The following is a 23,828-nucleotide window of genomic DNA, read 5'->3' as shown; positions in this document are numbered from 1 at the left end:
CTGCACATTTAATGAATTATAAAATTCCAAGAGAATAATATAACTTTTTTTTCTGTAGTTTAGACTCTACATAAAAAAACCTTGATAATTTTAGCAACAAATGCGAAGAAACGTGCATTATTTTTTTCTCTTATTTTATAGTAATCTAATAATGGCTAAGCATCATCCAGATCTGATATTTTGCCGAAAACAACCTGGAGTTGGTAATACATCTGTTCTAGATAGATTTAAATATAGAGACTTACAATATATATATTAGATCTATATTTAGAAATATTTGGTTAATTCAGTTGTAAACAATAGCAATTGAATAAATCTAGATTCAACTTTACTAGACTTTTATTTAGTTTAGTCTTTATTAGCCAGCCACTTGCACTTAAGTAGACTTAACTAGACTTTTTAGGGCGCATCACAACGACGTCACAACGTCAGGGACTAAGTCATTGGTCTGATTGGTGTTATTATTTATTTATCCAGAACTGAGTTCAGTGATAAGTTTGAAGAAGTTTCGATGTCTAAATCTATAGTATATATCTCTACTAAGTCTCAAGTATGATGACTGGATTTCCAGTGCCAGAGCCTGTGTTGGTGTTGTAGTACTAGTAGACTCTTCTTTCAGACTCATTGTGATTTTACATAAAAATAGAATATAATATCTAGATCTAGAGGAGGCTCTTATGTAAGGGACACCCCATCAAATTCTCCTTCAGTAATCGCATCACTTTTTTTGTTTGTAATTCTTTTTTTTTCATTTTTGGAGCTAAAAACGTCGTTTCGGGACTGTGCATGTCCAATGTTAGATAAGTTCCTGTATTTTTGTTCCGCTTTTCCAAAGTTTTTTAGATTCTCGGTAACCATGTATAAATGTAAAGATATTGTTTTAACCTTCCCTGGCAATTCATACCCATGTATGGGATGAGGGCTATATTATGAGCCTGTTTGGTCGTAGGTTGATGGGCATATCAAAATAAGCTTCCCAACATCTTTAGAAAGACATTCCAATCACATTTATACTGATAGCTGTTAAATAAAATTAAAAAAGGAGGTGTTCCAACGAATAATAATGAATTTTAACACATTCTCCTTTATAATAATAATAAGAAGAAATAAGAAATATTATTGGGATTAATAAATCTATGATTTTTTCAATGAATAAACATGACCTAGATCGAGATATCTAGAATATATAATTTATGAATGAAAGAAAAAGTGTGCGCTGCTAATTTGAAGCCAAAGACTATGCCTACTGCAGGTGATCACGCCAGGTGAGCTGGCGGTGAGGAGAGGTATACACTAAGCGTGTAGTGTCACAACCTATCAAACAGGTAGTGGAGGGAAGGGGGAGAGAGTCATAAAAGAATTATAAGCATCTACGGGAGGGAGGGGGTGTTAAGGTGTAACAAAACGAACATCCAAATTATGAAAACAAGAAGAGGGTCCTTGGATGGGAATTAAAAGAAAGAGAATACATGTAGCAGACATGCCTACAGTCCCGCATTATGCGGAACCGTCCCGCAAAAGCATCAAAAAAGCTCACATGTTCCGCCGTTCCGCATTCACGATTTTTTGTTCCGCCAAGTCTGAATTCCGACACAAAAAAAAAAAAAAAAAAATCGCCGATTTTTCATTATTTATTAATAATGCGAAATTAAAATACTGAATGCAAAATAAAATATATATAGGTCTGTGTTTATTGTTTACATTTCATCTTCTCCCGGACCCGGTGTGTCCTAAATTTACGAAGATAAGGTTGAGCTAGATCTAGACATAGATCTAGTACTCTAGGTCTAGATACTAGATCTAGATCTATTCTTAGAATCTAGTAAGTGCTAATTATGCTAATAAGCCAAATGTTTCATTCAAATCCCTTTCTTTTCCCGACAATGGCTATACTACTTAGTCTACTTACTAGTACTTAAGTTACAGTACTTACTACTAGTCTAGACTAGATCTAGATCTAGACTCTAGACTACTCTATCTCTAGACTATTGGCAATTGGAATTGCATTTGGCTCATTTGCCGTATTGCCACTATTGGAGTCTATAATTAGTATAATCAGAGTATTGTCACTATTCTAACAGTAACTAACACTAACTCAACTGGTTTCTTAGGTTTCTAAGTCCTAATTAATCTAGAAAAGGATTTTTTTTTTAAAATACGTTATTAAAGATCTAGATCTAGACCTAAATGTAATTAATTTTATTAGACACAGTAAGGCTAAGGCCTAAATAAGGCTACAGTTAGATCTACTATTCTACTTATTAGTATTATTACATCTTATAGTCTAAATTAATTATTAGTTTAGTTTCTAGATATTAAAGTAAAAGTAGGACTAGCACTTCTGCTAAATCTCTAGAGATCTGTCTAGAAATAGACTTAGAAGGTGATAGATTAGATTCTAGTTTATTATGTAATAAAATTACTATTTATTTAGATCTAGTTCTCAATAAGTTGAATAAGTCTATAGATTAGTATAGATCTAGACTGACTAGACATTAATATTTAGATCTATAATCTATAATATTATTTTTATAATCTGTGTTCTTAGACTTATTAGGACTTATTAGATGTAGGTCTAGACTAGGTAAGTCACTAGTAGACTCTTAAATTATTTTAGTTAGATCTAGAACTAGAGACAACTTCTAGGGTTATTAGAGTGATTAGAGTAGAGCCCTAGAAAAGGATAGATAATCAAGTAGATCTAGAATAATCTAGATCTAGTCAGTAGATTTATATCTAGAAGTAACAAATAAAAATAGATATTAGTAACATTTGAGTCTAGGTCATTAGAATACATTTTAGTTAGAATTCATCATTTAGGAGTTAAGAACTATTGATTTCAAATAAAGGACATAATTATGAATTAAAGGTTTTCTTACTTTTAATTATAATATTTACATCTAATTTATAAGAAGCATGCTATTGTTGTTTTTAAAGTAATATAATTGAAGTTTTATTTATATTGCGTACAGTATTGCTAACAAACGCGTTTATGTTCCACATTGGGGCTCAAAATTCCACATTTTCAACCTGAGTGTTCCACATTCTGGGTCTTGGGGGTAGGCATGTCTGATGTAGCCTAGTTGAAAATATCATGTTTATTTAATTATAATAATTAATTTATAGATCTATAATCTATATAGATTTATTTCTGTCTGTTTCTACACATAGTTAAAAATCTAAATAATTTTTATTAACACAGATATAATTTATTAGCAATTACATAGTGGTGTTTATTGACGGTGCTCAGTGTCGAATGAAGGGGAAAGCTCAAATAGGAGCATGAAGTGACCCAATTTATTTTAAAAATAAAATCTTGAGTATGAGTGGTAATACAAAGGAACACAGCTATTTTTATTGTCCTTTAGTTGAAGAATAAGAATCTGCTAAGTTAAACTTTCTCCAAATAAAAAAATAAAATAAAAATTTGACCTAGTTCCCAAAAGTGGTTGTTCAGATATAAGAATCTACTATAGCACCGGTACTAGTTCTATTTCTATCTATTCATTATCTGTCTAGTCTTTGACTTGAGTTAGTTACAGAATCTAGATCTACTCACTACTGTACTTTTTTTGTTGTGTTAGTCACAGTAAATAGTAAGTCAGAGTTAGCAGTTTTGATGCTGTTATAATAATAATAAACTAAATAAGAAAAAGTTATCTAGAATTAGACTTCGATTTTTCTAGATTTAAAAATTGAGATCTATAGCTATATAAACTATAATCTTAAGTAAAACAGTAGTCACTAGTGACTAGATGTAGATAGTAGATAGACATAGAATCTGTATAGATCTAATGGGTGGCAGCCTGGTCATTGTCATATGGTTACTATGCCTATGCACTCTGGACTGCCCTCTTGATGGTTTTAACCCTGTCCTTTGCTGCCCTAAATGGAGAATTTTCATCTGCACCCCCCCCCCCTTCCTTAAGCCAGCTGGGGATCTAAGATCTGAGTTTGGTTTTAGTAATGAATTTATAAAAAATTGGTCTAAAAATCTTCTTAATTTTTTTTTTGTTGAAAAACTAGAATACTGTTATTAAATAAATCTAAATTGTTTTTTAATGTCTTTTTGTTTTGTTTGTTTGTTTAGCCATTGGCAGACTATGTGAAAAATGTAAGTTGTTTTGATGATTTTTGTGTATTTTTATCAAGTTCAATCAGTCACTAGTGCTTATCAATAAAACACTTAAATCACTTCTTAACATATATGTCAGTTAAGTTGTCTTTTTTTAAGTTTGATTAACTAAGTACGTTTTAATTGATTTATTTCACCTTTAATTTATTCTCCCCCATCATCATTAAACATGTTGTCAAAATTAACGGCTGATCAATAGCAATCAGTAAGTCAAACACAGTTATCATTTCTTTGGCTTGATAAATATAGCCAGTAAGATATAGAAATGTCTTCATCATGTGCCCAGGCCTAATGCCCTACTGTGGCTATTGGATAAATGCCTTCTACCTCTAGGGCTAAGTTGGAATCTGAAACCCATTATTGAAGCAGTTGATTGCCTATCTCGGTAACAGGAAGAATGAGCGTAAAAGATTTTACAAACACTGTTTGGGAAGAATGAAGGAACATCCTAGTGAAAACATTATTAAAACCCACAAACAAAAAATGAAATGAAGACTGTATCTATCTTAGTCATTTTTTATAGCTCACAGTTTCCTGATCAATTTGTACAGTAGCTTATCCATTTTTTTTTTTATTTTTGTAAAAATGAAAAATTTCACTGACTTTTTAAAGGCCAGTTTGTCACCTTAAAATAAACATGTTTTTATTCAAAACACCCACCCAGACAAAAAAAAAGAGGCTATAGAAGACCTCTATGTTCCATTATATAAATATTTTTTTTTTAATGTTAGGCTGTTTTTGAAACACTTTTTTTTTTCCATTCTAATTCTAGGTGATGGTAAATGTGTCATATGTGACTCGTATGTCCGACCATGTACATTAGTCAGGATATGTGATGAATGTAATTATGGTTCATATCAAGGACGTTGCGTCATATGTGGAGGCCCTGGTGTGTCAGATGCTTATTATTGCAAAGAGTGCACCATTATGGAAAAAGATGTAAGGTTTTTCTTGTTTCTCATAGTCACATTACTACTGATATAGTTCTACAACTTATTTTTTTCTGACACTTGCATCAACAGTTTAAGAGAGAACATATATACAAATTTTATTTCTGTAAAGGCTTGCATGATATAATTTTTAGTTACATAAATTTGTATCTGCCCCCATTGATTGCAAGGTTTGTAAATGGGTAGATACCTTTACATCCTGGTCATATATTATTTGACCTGCATATGTTTAATATTCTTCTTGTGTAAATTATTGATTCTTAAGTGTTAAAAGAATTTTGACATTGTTTCTGTATATCGATATCTAAATATAATGATGTGATTTCTTTTCCTAATATATTTCAGAGAGATGGCTGTCCGAAGATAGTTAACCTTGGCAGTGCCAAAACAGACTTGTTTTATGAGAGAAAGAAATATGGTTTTAAGAAAAGATAGTTCCTTGACAAATTTTTTTTTTTTTTTTTTTACAACGTTGTCTTGCATTTGTTATTCATTTGTAAATGTATCATAATAAATAACAGTAACATTTGTATACATACTTTTTCTTTTGTTAGTATTATTTTTTTAAGCATTAGTAAAGAAAAAAGATGTTAATATGTTATTTGATAATACACAAATATACAATTGATAGCATTGCCGATGATAACACTTGACAAACAAATATGTAACTAATAGTCCTAAAAAACTCTTAAAGGCTAGTGACAGTGAACACAGTCATTCTAAGACTGAAAGTAGATAAGAAACTGATATTTAAATGTAAAATTCCACTTGTAGAAAGTTTTGGAATAGTAAAAGTGTGGATGTTTTTATTTTGTATTTTATTTTGGCTTCAATATATTTGCTCAACACAGACTAGTTCAAGCTGTAATTGTGCTATTGGAATTTTTAAGCAAAGGGAGGTAATAGCAAATGATATTGTACAATAGGTGGAACTTAACAATATTATAGTTTTTGTTCCTTGTCATTTATTTAAAGATCTGAATCAATCATATTATAAATTGTTTGAATTCTATATGGTTTTAAAGTTGACCAAGAGACTACGTGTGTCCAAAAGGGAAATGGGCTATGTGTACTGTAGGGACAGCCAATATATCAAATAAATCCATACACTGCTTCATAGTAGCTTACCAAAACTTTGTATCATTTATGTTGTAATTTTATAGTGACCCGTAGCAGTCAGTGGTGTTCTAAATCGAAACATTAGCATTTCATACTTGGTCTATGCATTTTAGAGAATGCTAGAGTTCGTGCTTGGCCGGTAATGTATGCATAATTTGCAAGCTGACACATATTCAGTTATTATGCAGTGCGAGTCAACTTTCTGATTGGATGATTCTGTGCAACATGCCAATGCAACTTGTATGAGAAAAAAATATAATTTAAATTATTGTTATTTAACTTTTCTAATTTTGATTATTATAATAGAATTTTACGTTTCTGAATCCCAAGAACAAAATAATGAAGAGAAATTCATTTCGCACATAATTTGTTTAAAGATACAATTACATATAATAAGATGTAGGTATGTAATTATTGCCCCTTTTAGCAAGACTGCTATCAAATCCCTCTGTTCTCTTACTTCCCGTTCTTGGATGAAGTTGAAACTTTGTAGGCATACAATTATTGTCGTTTGTTGTTGATGACAACACACGAATCAATGAACAATGAAATCAATTAGTCATCATTAATTAATTTTGTTTTGTAAAGAGACATTAGGGCCTACTAAGGTCAGGGGAGATAAGCTTTGTGTACAGAGAATTGGATCGTTCGATAAAAGTTTTAAACTAACAATACACTAAAAAACGTCTTGTATAAGTATGGTACTTGAATAGTTCTAGGGCTAACATGTCGGCCTACCATCGTGAAGGCTCGAATTCAGAATCGAGCAACTTTAAGGGAAAATATTTTTGATAAAGCAGCAAGGAAACCTTCTCAAATATAACCACACCCCACTGGTCAGCGTTAAACAATATCAATTAAAAATAAAAAAAAAATTCTGATAGAACACATTTATGAGTGTTAGTTTAGCACTGTAGGCCTACTAAAAATAAATTAGCCTACATGACTGATTCGAAATAATTAATGCAATTTCAATAATGTTTTTAAGTACCAGTTCCCGTATATTTATATTTGACTTGTTGATAATGTTTATAAACTCTGTCCCTTTGAATGACTGATTTGTATCGACATAATTCTAAAAGTTTTTTTATTACTGTCTGACGGTTGTACCAATAGTTCAAGAGATTTGTTACCAGTCACCATTAACTCTCTAGCAGTGTTCAGGCAACTGCCTGCTCGGAGATTTCTTTCTGTGGATCCAAAATAGAAGCATTTTACTTCATAGTACTTCAGGGAAGTAGCATATACATTGAACACAGTTACATAATTTGTTGGTTCTTAACATCATAACTTGTGTCTCATCATCTTCTCTCTGTGTTCCTCATGGAACATAGGGCTTCAGTAAAAACACGCCACTCTCCACGGTCTCTTGCTAGTGTTTTAATGGCTTCCCAGCTCTTTCCTGTCTTCTTGGCTTCATCTAGTACACTGCGTCGCCACGTTCTTTTTGGTCTTATTCTACGTCTAGTTCCCTGGGGGTTCCACTCTATGGCCTGTCTAGCTCAGCTGTTGGTATCTTTTCTAAGAGTGTGACCAATCCATCTCTTCACTTTCTCTCTAAGATCTGCACCTCTATATATTTCTCTGTCCACCCATCTCCCACAGTTTGGTGTTTTCTATTTGGTCATACCAGTGTATTTGTAAGATAGTTCTCTGTAGATGAAGGTCTGTACTTTTGTTGTTATTGCTTCAGGTGTATTCCATGTTTCAGAACCATACAGTAGGACTGCCAGTAGAGTTCAATATTCGTATTTTAGTCTTATTAGAGATGGGGGGGGGGAGATTTCCAGGTTGGTTTTAGGTGAGTAAATGTCTGACGCACTAGATTTATGACATTTAATGTCTTCTTTCGATACAGTGATTACAGTCAGTGGCGTCACTAGGCAGGTGCAGGGGTGCGCTCCTCACCGGGTGACGTCCTCTAGGTCAATACACGCCAAATACAGTCATACGTGCGCTATGTGTAGCTCGAATATCTCTCCTTCTTCATTAGACTTAGATTGAATTGCGACTTTTACTTTTTGAAAACTTGAATGAATACAGCGCTCTGATTGCGAAGAAACACTTCAACATTGGAACGTCCTTGACTGTTATAGTTTACATTTGTTGACATGGGCTCAGTTTACTGCGAGACAACAAAGCGCTATAGACGTAGGAAAACAATATGAAGCCCAGAAGGCAGGAAAACGGAGCTTCCCTTAGATCTTTTCGCTAGGCGGGGGAGGTGGGGGAAAGACGATTCTTCTCTTATGCTATTTCCAGCAAGAGCTTTTTGAATCTACAAAAGACTTAAAAATTATTTACAAAATAATATTTAGGAAACCAAAAGCTAAACGGACTAGCTTTTAACAAACATTCACTTCGTTCATTACGATTCTAAACATAATGTGAATATTTATACAAACTAAAAATTTTGTCAGAATTATACCGGTATGTCTTTAAGTCTTTTCTTTTTCATTACATTCTTAACAGCCTCCCGAAACCTATTGTCTAGAAAATAAAAACAAAGGTAAAAGTTTGAGAAACACTGTTCATTTGCCTCCAATGTTTCTCACACTTCAGATTCAGCCCGTACACTTCTTCTTATCATTTATTTTTGTAACATGCGATTTCTGACTAGGAGAAATGATGCAAGCTACAACCAAAGAAAGTGAGTTTCTAAAGTACAGAAACACTGAAACAAGTTGGACCAATTAATGACAAAAGGGGGCGGCGAACATTTTTTTGGTCTAGATTCTAAAATATTTTAGATGGTAGTAAAAGTTTGAATAAGGTTAGCACAGCACAATGCTAAACAGGTTCCGTAAAGTGTAAAAGTCTTTAAAGTCTAAGTTGATGTTAAGTCTGTTTCTTATTTAATAAACTTACATTTTAATATATGTAATAACCATGGATAAAATGTCATAATCAATCACATTTAAAATAGAATAGATACTGATTTTACATTCTCGTAACAATGGTGGGAAATGTTTGGAGACTGTTGTTGGGAGGAGGGGTGACACCCTGAGCTTACCGCACCGGGTGACACAGACCCTAGTGACGCCATTGACTCCACTCCCATGGTATAGGAAACTATCTACTTGGTCTATGGTCTGAGAATCCAGTTCTATGTCTGCATTTTGTTTGTTGTTTACTTTAAGTCCTTTTTTTTTTTGGTGGTCTATTTTCACGGCTTCTCTTTTTTCTACTTCACTTAAAGCTGTGACCTTTTCTTGCATATCCTGTAGTCCGTGCGATAATAAGGCTATGTCTTCTGCGAATTTCAGATCTTTTTGTGTGAAAGTCCATTGGATTCCTTCCGTGAATTAGAGATAGCTTCTTTTGTGACCCAAACCAATACTACAAGGAACGTGGGATGCATGGTCGAGAGGCTAAGTACGCTTGAACTTGGCTACCAATGAAGGGGACTCGAGGTTCGACACCCGACTCTAGCAGCGTTGTGTTTACTGAGCGCCTAAAGGCAGCACGGAAAACCTCCCAGATACCCCCATAGTTCTTTGTATTAAGTCAGACACTTTACAATTTGCTTACCAAAAGGGTAAAGGTGTAGACGATGCCATCCTAAATATTTTAAACTGTGTCTACAAACATCTGGACTTACCGAACACTTATGTAAGATTGTTCTTTATTGATTTCTCATCAGCTTTTAACACTATACAAGTTCATTTACTCATTGAAAAGATGAAAGCGTTGCAGATTAGTCCATAAATAATACTATGGGTTAATGAATTTTTGACCCAGAGAGCTCAGAGGGTTAGGGTAAACAATGTTATATCTAATGAACGCATAGTTAACACAGGGGCGCCCCAGGGGGCTGTGACATCGCCATTGTGGTTCATTTTGTACACCAATGATTTTCAATCAGATAGTTCTTGTTGCTCCTTCACAAAATTCACTGATGATGCGGCTCTTCTTGCTCTGCTCTCAGAGAGCTCAGACGTAAATGAGTATTTCAAAGAAATAGAACACATTGAAAAATACTGTAAAGATAGTTTTTTATTATTAAATGTAAAAAAAAAAACCCAAAGAAATGATAATCGATTTTCGTAGGGACAAGAAGGAAAATGATATTGTTTCTGTAGCTGGAGAGACTATTGAAATTGTGCAAACCTTTAAATACCTTGGTCCTTGGTACTATCCTAGACAATAAACTAAATTTTACTGCAAATACTGATTATATCAGCAAAAAAGGGCAGCAAAGATTACGATTACTAAGAAAACTGTCCTCGTTTAATGTTAGCGAAAAGGCCTTGGCTCTGTTTTATCACGCTCACATCTGCAATATTTTAAGTTTCAATATCACTGCCTGGTATGGCAATCTGAGCATTAAAAATAAAAATAAACTTTATAATAGAATTCTAAATGCTGCTGGCAAAATCATTGTCAAAAAACAAACCCCATTTGGGCAGTTGTTTGAGACAAACATCTATAAAAAAGCTAACAAGATCCTCGAAATAAAGAATCACCCTTTGTGTCAGGATTTTGTGATTTTACCTCACAAAAGAGATACTAGACACCGATAGCAAAGACAAACAGACACAAACACTCTTTTGTTCCCCTGGCAATCAAATCATTAAATAAGAACAATCTGGTATAAACTTTGTCACATGTAAATTATGAGTGAGTCTGGTGTGAATGTACACTTTGGTTTCTTATAATTATAATGTTTTTTGTTTGGTGTAATGCACAAATTGTAAGACAAATTTCCTTACGGATAATAAAGATTATTATTATTATTATTATTATAAGCATGTAAGTAGCCCTATATAAAAGCTATATTTTTTTTAATTTAACAGGGGTGGTGAAAGAAGACATCCCTGTTTAACATCTGTTGTGACTAGAAATTCCTCTGAAATCCGGATGAGAACTTTGACGAGAGCTACTTGGCAGGTGAAACCATCATAAAGGTTTTTGATTATTGCTTTTACTTTATTTGGGATCCCGTTATGTCTCATTACTACTTAGATAGAATATCTGGCGAAACTATCAAAGGCCTTTTCAAAGTCGAGAAATGTTGCAAAAAGAGGAGATAGCCATTCGACACATTTTTCTACAAATCTTGTGGCTTATGTAATTTCAAATTAGCGAGTTGTTGTTTTTTTCCGAGACTGATTCTGTTTCTGAGTTAAATGACAAATTGAGAATATTGACGTCGTCATGCGGAAGATTTGGGCTAGGATGTAGTTATCTTCATCTCTGAAGGAACATTTTACAAACAAACATTTAGAAGTCTCACTAGGCCTAAAGATTTTCCTAATGAAGAACACAGTGAATAGGTAAGTGTGTATGATCAGGATGTTCTTCTTTGGTTTTATTATTCATCAACTTCAACCGATTTAGGTTTTTTCGTTGTTACTAGCACTGTTTTGTTCTCGTCTGTCACGAACCCACTCACTTCATAATCTTGGCTCTTTCATCTAGCAATGATTCTCACGTTTGGTGCGTGTAACTACTTTGAATGTATATAAATTAAACTAATGACAACAATGTCACAACATCAATGACCACATAATGAATACTCATAATAAAGTCAAACTCTCTAATTAAAACTAATATTTAATGTTCTAAATAGGGCATCGATGGCCACTTTAAAATAATGTAATACATGTAATGATAGATTGATGAAATGAATTGATAACTACAAACATATATTATGAATAACATAAAATTAATAACATAAGACAAGTGGCTTCAATACTATGTACTAATAAAACTATGATATCTGTTAACATAATAAACAATAAAGACATAATCAACAAAACAGCAATTAAACCATGCCAATCAGACCACCGCGGCTGCTCCATCCTCCATGCACTGGACCCAACGCCGCAGACTGCATCAGAGTTCAGTACCGCTGTTCATGTCATCTGATGTGAATTACTGCATGTCGCTCTTTGTCTTGCTGACTACGCCACTGTCGCTAACATCTATTCAGTGTCTCTACGCTTAGACTGCCTCATGCTAAAGACTGCTACCCAGACTGTCAGAATGTCACTAAGACTGTCACTCCTGGTCCCTAAGAATTAGTTCCTACATGTTGTCTCTGGCAAACAACTCACACCTCTTGGAGCCAAGATCGCGAGCCAGCCTCGGCGACTTGCTCCCAATGTCTGTATGTGTCGTTCACCAGAAAACGCCTAGCACACGACACACGCCCCAGCTAACACTACATGGCGCTGTGTTCCAACTGCCCCAAACTCTACTCTATATAGGCTGAGTAGTCTATCTAGCCTACGCCTAAACTAACATTACTAATGTCTGTCCCGACCCACATATCAGTCTCTCTACAAGACAAACACCTAATTGACATTGTCCTAACCTTTGTCTGGTCTCTGTCAAGTCTATCGGTGAGCTTTGATAACAACTATGAAACTAATTAATAACTCTCACACACTCAACACTGTGACATCGTCAAAGTTCTCATCCGGATAGAATAGTCTGACCTGTGGTTGTGTTGCTTAATATAACTACACACGCATACACGCACACATATATATTAACTAAAACAAAACAATCACTGACTCTTTAATCAAGAGATCTCTTAAAATGTCGTGCAGATCCGCAGGTTCCTTTTACCTCCAAAATGCTAACTAAGAACCGGATTTGACGACAGCTATTCGCGAATAACCGCAAGCTTAGCATCAAACCTTCATATTTTGTTTTCGTATTTCACCCAAAGGCCGCAGTCTACACATAAAACATTTTTAAAAATATCACCAATTCCGTATTCTAAAAGCATTTTTTTTGTTTTTCCTAAGTCTACATATTTTTAATATTGTTTACGTCATTTCCGCTTCCTTTTAAATGCGGCCTTAATTAAAACAAAACCAATCCTATAAGCATTAATAGATAGATCTATAGGGGTCAAATAAACGATTACAATTGATAAAACCAAATTGATATTCTTTTATTTAGAGAACAAAATACCAAGATACATGTAGAAAGGGCTACGAGAATGTGTAGCCTACGAAGGACTCACTTTTTGTTGTTGACGGGAGGAGGGCAGAGGATGAGTAAAAGTGCTACTAAAATTTAAGGGCCCAAAATAGGAGAGCGTGCATGTGTCGGAAGGCGCATCATAAAGCAGGTTCTTTCAAAATCAAGTCAGAAGTCTATGTCGTAGAAATTGCGATTCGCAGGTTAAAACAACAAACAAAATTATTTCATATAACGAAAGAGAGAGAGAGAGAGAGAGGGAGGGAAAGAGAGAGCGGGCCTTGAAATTTCATTGCAACAGATACACTAATTCACGGGCTAAAAAAAAAAAGTATGTTAGGTTGGTCGTTAAAATGTGGCCATTTATTAAAATTTTAAAAAAGAAAAGAAGGCTGGAAACAAATCAACGGGTGTATATATATAGCCAAATTTGCGTTGGGTCATTCACATCGTTGATTTCGTTCTTTGGTAGAGAGAATCAAAAATTCTTTGCTTGCACTTTTGGTCAGTGTCACTCATCTCGTTTAAACGCGTGAGTTGTCCATTTTGATTAATTATTGACATCTGGACACATAACGTTTGTCGTGTCTGACTCATTTCTTGAGTATCGTTCATTGTTTTACACGTTTAGGATCTTCTTTCTTCTTCTTCGTTCTTATTCTTTATGTTGGAGGTTTCAGGTGAGCAGTCCTATGTATGAGATGAGCAGATCATGAGCTGATTTCCAGATCAGGCAGCTCTCCATAGATTTTGGAGTCTTGTTTGATCCCCTCAATAGAGTATGCAGCTTTAGAGGACGTGGTTGGCATTCTCTGGTGATACTCCACAAGGGCATAGTTTACTAGTCTCGATGTCCAGCTTCTGTAGCATTCTGTTTTGGGTTTTCTTTCAGACTTTTAGTTTATTACAACTCAGCCCCAACCTCCCGTGGAACGGCTGGGGTAGATGAAGTAAATAGTAAATACTCACACGGTATTACATGGATTTTGTTACTGCAACGAAAAAACAACAACAGAGAAAAGGGTTTTGGGGGGAGGGGGGACAATCTTTTTGAACGGTTTCAATATTTGCACACAGCGAAGAGGTGCGATGGTAGACCGACACCATCAACACATCCTGACACTGCACACGGTAAACGCTGGGGAAAGTGGGCGTGTCCAAGCGACACTCTGTTTTATGTGGAAAAGGAGGGGGGCACAGGATAAAATAGCAAGGAAACAGCTATGGTAGTATGTCCATCCTTTTGAATCTCCTCGTCATCCGCATATTTATTTAGTCTATATATATGTACTTCTACATCCATCACAAAATGCAACAATTTGGATTCAAAAAAATCTCAAATCACTTACAATTTACATTGAATTTTTCCAAGTTCCAAAATATATGCAGGTGGGGGAGGTGCGGTATACATTCCTGTAAAGGCATACTTTAGATAACAACACATTCACATCCCTAAAAAAAAAAAGTGTAAATCTCATTAAGGTTTATACCAGCTGACTCATATCGTACAGTCAGTGAGTTTATCTTTTTTTTTTTATATGTTAATTCAACCGTTTGGGGGAATACAAGGTCTGATTCACACAGTATTGTTATGAGTGTGTGTGTATGTGAGAGAATTAGGAGAGCCTGAGATTTCCAGGAAATGAACGACTTATGCACCTTTTTTTTTTTTTGGCAAGAATTTGATCGAAATGGTAGATATGCATTCAAATAAATGAAATTAAAAAAAAAAATAGGAGAGAGAGATAGAGAGAGACATAGAGTCTTAAAAATGAAAATGTTTGCAAAACGTAAAGTTACTTTTGAAATCATGTGACGTGTTCATCTTTCTTGTTTCTTGAACTAAAAAAGGCGACGTTTGGCCATTACAACATTACATATACTTTTTATTCTCTGACCAATACCAGGTTAGTGGCCTATTATTTCAAGCTGGGTGCACCGTGGAAATTTACATCTGCTGGAGGGGCGTAACTCTAGCATCGGACGAAGACGAGGGAAAAAAACTTTTTTTTTTCTTAAAATTGAAAATTATTGAGCACATAACGAGTCAAAATATCAAATGTTTGATCCAAATCAATAACACTTTCTGTTTGACCACTTCCGTTATAGCTAGGCAACGTAAAAATTAACATACACACAAAAACAACAAAAGAAAAACAAAATAAAAAACAACTAAAAGTGTTAACTTATAAGTCAAATTAAAATTGTTCATCACAGTCATGGGTCATATGTTTACAAGCTTAGCTCGTCTTCCCGGGCACCCCTAATAGTTTAGTAATTGAATATATCAATTAAACCAAACAAGTAATGCAAACAACAAGCATTGATTATGCTTAATGAGATGATATGAACACTGGTTCATTATAGTAATCAACGAAGGCGACTAATCAATATAATAACGTCGTTATATAGGCTAGCGTTATGCGTTCAGATGAACATACATTGATAAAAGAACTAACTTGCCAAATTGGCACACTGTGGTAAAGAGATACAATACAGGTCTACAATGTCACCGACGAAGTACGGCCCATACAAAGCTTTTAGAGCAACTCTACCACATGCCTCGACAGTTCTGGGAAACCAAAAATTCTCGACCTGTATGGTGACGTGTATGCACTACGCAAGACAACAGGCCTTCTGTCCAGGGCTTTTGCAAGAGAGAATTTGAGCCTATCAAGCCCTCACTCAAATGGAGCTTGATGATGATGATGATGATGACCACACGGGTTTACAGTCGACACCCAGATCAAACTTGACTCTAACTGCGTGTCCCAAGCCTGTGTCCCTAAAACAAGACAAATATGCAATTTCCATAATTTATACAAAAACTATAATCTTATCTTATATTTTACAGAAGTTACTTCAAAAAAGAAAATAATTAAAGTCCTACTCATTTCGTGTGTCAGTCTACTCAAGCATGTTAAGCAATGAATTCAACTCCGCTAAGTTGTTGGTTTCCTGGCTGATTCATGCAAACTATTCCATCCTTTAATGGCACTATGGCAAAAGGAACACTTGTATGAATTTGATCTAGCGTATGGAATAAAAAATGTGCCTCTATCTTAGTGTCTTTCTGAGTATCTCATTAGCTTTTGTTTTTCTATTTGTAAATTATGGGTCAGTGTTTTATGTATTATATAGGATAGCGAACCGGTAACGAGCAACTCTATAACGATAGAGAAGAATATAAGTAGACTTACCCTCTACTCACGCTGTGGCATTTTACGTCTCGAGAGACGATCTTTTCCCTATGCAACTTCTTGTGTGACTAAAGAGGCCAATCCTTGATACACAGCTGCGATCGCAGGTTGGGCATATGTAATCACCAGGCGCCGTTGCATTTTCACTAAGTACTCTACTCAGTAATGTATAATATAATACATAATATGTAATATAGATGTGTTATATAAGATAAGAATGGGGAACACGCAGCAGTATCGCCCCCAAAAAGGCTCACACATCGCCCAAATGCTAGCATACAGCTAGTCTACAAGCTACACGGAGGAGTAAACACAACATAACACAACGATGTAAAACAATTGTCGATACTCAATGGATCTCATTCACCAATCGTTAACAAACAACATTTAGCCACGTGATAATATTGATAAAACAATGAATATTACGTATCACGTATTATGGATTGCGTAAGTTGTATAGAAGATATAGAGAACCACGTGGCAAAATGTTGTTTGTTTACGATTGGTGAATGAGATCCATTGTGCAATCCGCATGACAATCTCCTCTGGTGGTGGTTGTCTTTGTATACTGATCTCCGGAGCTGGAAGCTGAGTACTAATTTAAGTCAATACTCTTACACTAGAAGATTGTTGGGTTTACTTTGACGGGAACGAGCTCGAATGAGTTAGGCATGCTTAAGGTTACTGGACATGCACAACCAGAGGAGAGCAAAGAGGAGGACAAACCCATGAAAAGGTGGATAATATGCACACACACGCGCACGCACAGACACACACAGCTTGGCTTACAATGTGTTTGATGAAACATGTTAGTAAATTTAAGATTGCGAAAAATAGTATATTAAATAACAAAGTGATTTTTCGCAACTGTTCATCTTTCGCGTCAATATGGATTATGTGTGAAATGCACATCTTATTCGCATTATTGGTCACAAGTCAAATGTCTTATCAAGGAGTAAATGTACAGCCTCTCTCTGTCTCTTTTGTACACTGTATGTTCATTGGCGAAAACGCATTTTCAACATTGACATTGACCATTGAAAGATGTTCTCTGATAAACATGTTACTTTTGAAGAGCCTTGCTGGTATGAAACCTATTCAAGGAGGGGGTTGTCAAAAACATTTAGTTATCCAAAAGATATGAACGATTGTTGAATAATATGTCACTACAGTTAACGCTGGACATCTCCACAATTCATGCCAATGCCTGTCGGACGGAGGACATGACCAAAAAAAAGGATATGTCCTCCTTTTGGCGGACGTCTGGAAACCCTGGGCAAGCTGCGACTTCATACAAAAGGAGACTGGCTACATGGATCCAATGGACGCTAGATCTAAATGATACGAGGAAATTGTTGGACCTTCTGATGTTCTCTCGTCTAGATTGTTGGACCTTCTGATGTTCTCTCGTCTAGATTGTTGGACCTTCTGATGTTCTCTCGTCTAGATTGTTGGACCTTCTGATGTTCTCTCGTCTAGATTGTTGGACCTTCTGATGTTCTCTCGTCTAGATTGTTGGACCTTCTGATGTTCTCTCGTCTAGATTGTTGGACCTTCTGATGTTCTCTCGTCTAGATTGTTGGACCTTCTGATGTTCTCTCGTCTAGATTGTTGGACCTTCTGATGTTCTCTCGTCTAGATTGTTGGACCTTCTGATGTTCTCTCGTCTAGATTGTTGGACCTTCTGATGTTCTCTCGTCTAGATTGTTGGACCTTCTGATGTTCTCTCGTCTAGATTGTTGGACCTTCTGATGTTCTCTCGTCTAGATTGTTGGACTTCTGATGTTCTCTCGTCTAGATTGTTGGACCTTCTGATGTTCTCTCGTCTAGATTGTTGGACCTTCTGATGTTCTCTCGTCTAGATTGTTGGACCTTCTGATGTTCTCTCGTCTAGATTGTTGGACCTTCTGATGTTCTCTCGTCTTGATTGTTGGACCTTCTGATGTTCTCTCGTCTAGATTGTTGGACCTTCTGATGTTCTCTCGTCTAAATTGTTGGACCTTCTGATGTTCTCTCGTCTAGATTGACCTTCAACGTTTTCTAATATGCAAAAAAAAAAAAAAGGCCCGAACCTTTCCTTCTTTTCCTTTCTCCCCGAGAACCGCTGTTTTGAAGTTCGTCAAGCGCAGTGGCTGAGTTGCATCCAAGTTGACATGGAGCTTGATCATTGCTTTCTGGAACAGTGTCCTCAATCCCCCGCCGAGCTTTGGACCATGACACATACAACTTTCAATCACCTTCTGTTCGTCTAACACCTAATCTTTCTTCGCCATTTGTTTTGTTTGAAATGTTTCCTATATTTCTCTGGTATTGAAGATGATTAAATCCTAGCGCAAACCTCTGAAAGAACAGCGGGGGTAATGGCGGCGGGTAGAGTCGAACCCTGGTCCATCGAGATGACAGTCCAGAGCGTCTACTACACGACCAGAAAACTTTTGTAATAAGAAGTCTAGGTCAGTTACATCATTCATATCAAGAATCAATATAGAATTAAATATAGAAGATTATAAAAAAACAAATGTAGGCCTAATACAAAAACAAAATTGAAAAAATATCTAATTTGTATCTCTCTCAATAGTAGGTCTATAGCTGATAGCAACAATAGTTTCATTATTACATCCTTTAACACGTCTTCTACACTAGTCACACGTGTATGTACAACTAGATGGGCTTATAGAGTTCAACTCACTGTGCTTATATGAATGACACACGTTTGTCAGGCCCTAGCCCCGGTGATAAATGAAATCGGTCGATGTTTACTAGGCCGAAAGAACTACACGATCAAGTCAAGCCTGACCTGAAGCAACGGGAAGAAAAAAAAAAACCAGCAGGTCGGCATAGTACTAAAAAACATAAAAGAGCGGGGTGAGAAGGGAGATAACATTCTGAATATATTTAAATACGAGAAGGGGGGAAGGAGGCTAGATACAAGTTCTGGGGGCCTTGGGTCGAAAATGGGGGGGGGGGGGGCGATAGGATGGTGGGAGGAGAGGGGGGGATTTTTTTTCACTCAGCCAATGGTACGCCAGCAAAACCCTATCATGGCGGCTGAACAATCAAGGTTGTTGGTGTGCTGTGCTTGTCCGGTAAACCAGGCCCAGCAACCGATGTGTTGAGCTTAGTTGAGTATCAGGCCCAAGTAGCGTTAGGCGTGACTAGACTAGTGTGTTCTTCGCCGTGCATAGTAGAGTAGCTATATAGTCAGTGTAGTGACTGTGATAGATTCATGATTAAGCGGACTAATATATTTATTCAAACAATGATGAAAAAGGATTATTATTATCTTATAGATCTATTGTAGCACTAGTATAATAATACTAGATCTAGATCTATCATCTCGATATACCAGATCTACAGTAATTTTTCTCTTTTCATTATATTTTCGATTGATTCGAAATAGATTTAAAAAAATAATAATAATAGATGTAGTATTTGTAGTCTAGATCTAGAATCTAGATTCTAAATTAATCTAGAATAATCTAAAATACTAAAAGTCTAGTAGATGTAATATTACTATTTTAATACATATTGAAAATAATAATATTAAATTTCTTCGACGATTTAAATATAATATTTGAACAGTTTAGAATATTAGATAAACTGATAAACCAGGATAAACTATGATTGTAAGAATAATAGTTAATAGTTTTTGACTTCTAGAGGTCTAGATTAGATAGTTTTTTTTTTTTTAAGTCATTATCATCATCATATATAATCTAGATTAGATTTAGAATCTAGATATAGATTAAAATTAAATAATAAAATAAAAAAAAATCCAAATACATATATCTAGAGTAGCTATATAGTAGAGTAGCTATATAGTCAGTGTAGTGACTGTGATAGATTCATGATTAAGCGGACTAATATATTTATTCAAACAATGATGAAAAAGGATTATTATTATCTTATAGATCTATTGTAGCACTAGTATAATAATACTAGATCTAGATCTATCATCTCGATATACCAGATCTACAGTAATTTTTCTCTTTTCATTATATTTTCGATTGATTCGAAATAGATTTAAAAAAATAATAATAATAGATGTAGTATTTGTAGTCTAGATCTAGAATCTAGATTCTAAATTAATCTAGAATAATCTAAAATACTAAAAGTCTAGTAGATGTAATATTACTATTTTAATACATATTGAAAATAATAATATTAAATTTCTTCGACGATTTAAATATAATATTTGAACAGTTTAGAATATTAGATAAACTGATAAACCAGGATAAACTATGATTGTAAGAATAATAGTTAATAGTTAATAGTTTTTGACTTCTAGAGGTCTAGATTAGATAGTTTTTTTTTTTAAGTCATTATCATCATCATATATAATCTAGATTAGATTTAGAATCTAGATATAGATTAAAATTAAATAATAAAATAAAAAAAAATCCAAATACATATATCTAGAATCTAGGTATATATTATAGATATCTAGAATTCTAGATATTAGATCTACTATTAGATCGTACCTAATCAGCTCTACAATATTACATCATTAGAATATATATTCTAATAGTCTATTTAATGCAAAAAAAGTTCCAAATACATTTACATCTAGATCTAGATTCGATAGTGATGATTGAGATTTTAATTTAAATAATTTCAAACTAGAGCAAGAATCTAGACTGACTAGACATACGCTATTTTTGTGTAAATCTCTAGATCTAGAATCTAAATGTTTTAATCTAGAATTCTAGATTTTGATCAAGTATTCTAGTTAAATAAGATGGTCGTTGTGTGTCGTTAGGGAAAATTGGAAAAAATGTGGGTGGGGTAGACCCTAGAGTGAGCCGTTTTTTTAGCGGCCACCGAAAGCGGAATAGCCGCTATTAGTTTTGTGTGGTCTGTCTGTCCGTCTGTCCTGTTTAAATGTCATAAGACATAACTAGAAAAAATATTGAAAATCCAATATCATGATATTTTAGAGCTTTTTAAGTTCAAATGCAACCTCTACTTTTTCCTTTTCTGAAAGTGAAAAATTTAATTTTAAAATCAACTATGCAAGTAGTTTTTTCATTAAAAAATACAAAATTTTTACAACTATTCACTATTAATAGTAAAAAAAACACGGAAGAATATTTAGTAAGGGAAGTCCAAATATAACATATTAACATGCTTATTCAAACGGTTTTAGATTTTTTGTGACATTTTTTAAAATAAATGTATATTACTAAATTAATTATTTTCTGTCTTACTAGCTATTTATTAATAAGTACTGTTCCATATTATATACGTGAAATGGAATAATACAAGTTATGAAAGAAGTGATGAAATGAGAGATTGGCCCTTTACAAAACAATTCAATCAAGTAGATTCCATTAAATCAGTTAGTCCAGGTTCACATATAACTATTAACTATATCTTCATAACTATCAGTTCTTTTAATACATATGCATATTAATTTAATAATAACATTAAGAAATCTCCGTATCGTGTGGTATCAAGTTGTTAGTCGAACTAACAATCTAACAGTGTTATGGAGTGTGTTGTGTGTGTGTTTACATTGTGAGAACGTGAGACTGAAAGGTTGTGTTAATGTAGTGAGTTAGATTTTGTTAAGAAATATTATTACTAAAGTCTACTACATTTATTTCATTTATCACAGCTTCATTTTGTCTATATTATAAATAAAGTTCTATATAGTGTTGTTCACAAAAGGAAGTTATTCAAGTTATTTGAAGTTTTATTAGTTAAGATATATTGCGCCTAGAACGGTTTAGTTTACCAGCAGTTAGGTGCTACAAGTTAATGGCCGCTAACAACAAAAATATCGGCAACTCTTTCCACGCGCGCAAGTCTCTTCTTTTTGTATTTTTCAAAATATTGAAACTTGCCTTTCTACTTGTCTGAGCGGACCACTTAAAATGGGTTTAGATAGACAAAACGTGAAACAGAATTGTAGGTTGATATATCTTGTAAAATTAATGTATGACATGCTTGGTTTAATAACGCCCAACGCTTAGCGTACTCTATATGTTAATTAGAGACTACATTTTAGATCTAAATCATAAGTCATTGCTTTTCCAGGCCCATCGAGGTAGGTAACCTATTTCATGTTTTAATGGACCAGGAAAAAATGACCACTTTCCTTGATCTGATTTGTTAAAGAAAACTTCACCAAAGCTAGGACAACTAGACTTGTATATATATAAGATCTAGAACCAGTGACCAGCGAGACTACAGTTAAAAGCATACACTACACGACCAGACAAGTTTGTAATAATTAGTCTAGCTCACGCTATATCACAATTTAAAGCTCTCAAGATATGAATATTCATTCTTGTCTACAGTTTATAGGCCTATCAACAACATGTGCTGTTCACTTCGGCATAGACTGTATAGTGAATTTTTTATTTATATTAGCTAAACTACTGTATGAAATATGAACATCTTTAAATAAAAGTGCGCGCAAATGAATTTAGATCTATAAGACCTACCTTCTAGATTTGATTTCTATTAGACCTACCTACTAGATCTAACTGTAATATTGACCTTCATCTGCAACCAGTCATCCGATAAATCATAATTTATTTGTGAAAGTTGCATTTACTTGTTATTGACATCGTTTTTTCTTAAATTACTATTTTAGTCTCAGAAAATAAACAACTGTCACACTATACAGGGGAATTATTGTATGAACTTTCCTTGGACTAAATCTTTACTAACAAACTATTATCGTTTAAAGAAACTTGCACTATAACCCATACAGTGGACACTGGATGCCAGTAGGAACAGATGTTACGTAGAAAGGTTAAGATGTCTAGATCTAGAAATAACATCTGTGATCTGATTTGTTAAAAATGAATCCTAAATAGTTTATTGGATAGGTCGTTTTATTGCATAAGATAATAACTTAGAAGAAGAGATTTTTTTGTAAATAATAGTTTACCGTTGGCTAATTTAAAAATAAAATAATAGATCTAGAGTCTATATATACATATCTTAGTCTAGACAGTAGACTGTGCAAGGATTAGTTATTACTATTATTAGTTAATAAGTTCTAGATATGTAAGTCTATGCATACTCTATGTTACCAATGGCCTATTTGTTTGGAAATTAGGAACAAACGAAAACTATGATCTAGATCTAGACTCTATGTAGGACTAAAGTGTAGATTTATAGAGATGATAAATGTTTGTTTTACATTTTTCGAATGTTCCTTTAGAGTTGAAGAGAATCTACTTAGACCAAACCTCCCGCAGGACGACGGGGAATGGCAGAGGGCAGGGTATGAGCCCGAGACCATCGAGTTGACCGATCGACACTCCAGTTCGCACAGCGCAATCCAGTTTTTAAGTTCTTAAAACTGAAGATACGTTTTCTTGTATAAAAAGGGAGATCAAGATATAGAAAATATATCTGGTCTATACTAGATAAACATTCTAAGCTACCAGTTTAATTTTCATTCTAATTTATAAAGCTAGAAGATTAGTTCCCCTTTCAGACATTGCCATCTATAGGGCAGATGGTGTCAAG

At 34.5% G+C, this 23,828-nt stretch overlaps 2 protein-coding genes and 1 long non-coding RNA gene across 9 annotated transcripts in view; 2 read left to right on the top strand and 1 right to left on the bottom strand.

Moving 5' to 3' along the window:
- The first annotated feature begins 107 nt into the window (after window positions 1-107).
- On the top strand, window positions 108-5,623 carry LOC106063295 (PHD finger-like domain-containing protein 5A). The gene is made up of 4 exons (XM_013221630.2): window positions 108-203; window positions 4,091-4,114; window positions 4,908-5,074; window positions 5,431-5,623. The coding sequence occupies exons 1-4, from the start codon at window positions 152-154 to the stop codon at window positions 5,518-5,520; spliced, it is 333 nt and encodes a 110-aa protein (XP_013077084.1). The 5' UTR covers window positions 108-151; the 3' UTR covers window positions 5,521-5,623.
- A 9,141-nt stretch (window positions 5,624-14,764) lies between these two features.
- On the bottom strand, window positions 14,765-19,157 carry LOC129924595 (uncharacterized). Of its 2 annotated transcripts, XR_008776579.1 has the most exons (4): window positions 19,030-19,157; window positions 16,341-16,495; window positions 16,031-16,170; window positions 14,765-15,925 (listed from the first exon to the last, which is right to left on the bottom strand). It is a non-coding gene; the product is annotated as an uncharacterized LOC129924595 (long non-coding RNA). The 2 variants fall into 2 exon arrangements; XR_008776578.1 differs by lacking the exon at window positions 16,031-16,170.
- Window positions 19,158-20,148: 991 nt separating this feature from the next.
- Window positions 20,149-23,828, top strand: part of LOC106063306 (serine-rich adhesin for platelets-like) — a 118,648-nt gene continuing 114,968 nt past the window's right edge. For all 6 annotated transcript variants that reach the window (XM_056020474.1, XM_056020471.1, XM_056020472.1 and 3 more), the window contains exon 1: window positions 20,149-20,317. The gene's annotated coding sequence lies outside the window, so the exon portion shown is untranslated. The remainder of the gene's footprint in view (window positions 20,318-23,828) is intronic.

The sequence above is a fragment of the Biomphalaria glabrata genome, chromosome 2 (genome assembly GCF_947242115.1).
Source record: "Biomphalaria glabrata chromosome 2, xgBioGlab47.1, whole genome shotgun sequence".
NCBI classification, from domain to species: Eukaryota; Metazoa; Mollusca; class Gastropoda; family Planorbidae; genus Biomphalaria; species Biomphalaria glabrata.
This window is presented reverse-complemented; position numbering and strand designations above follow the sequence as displayed.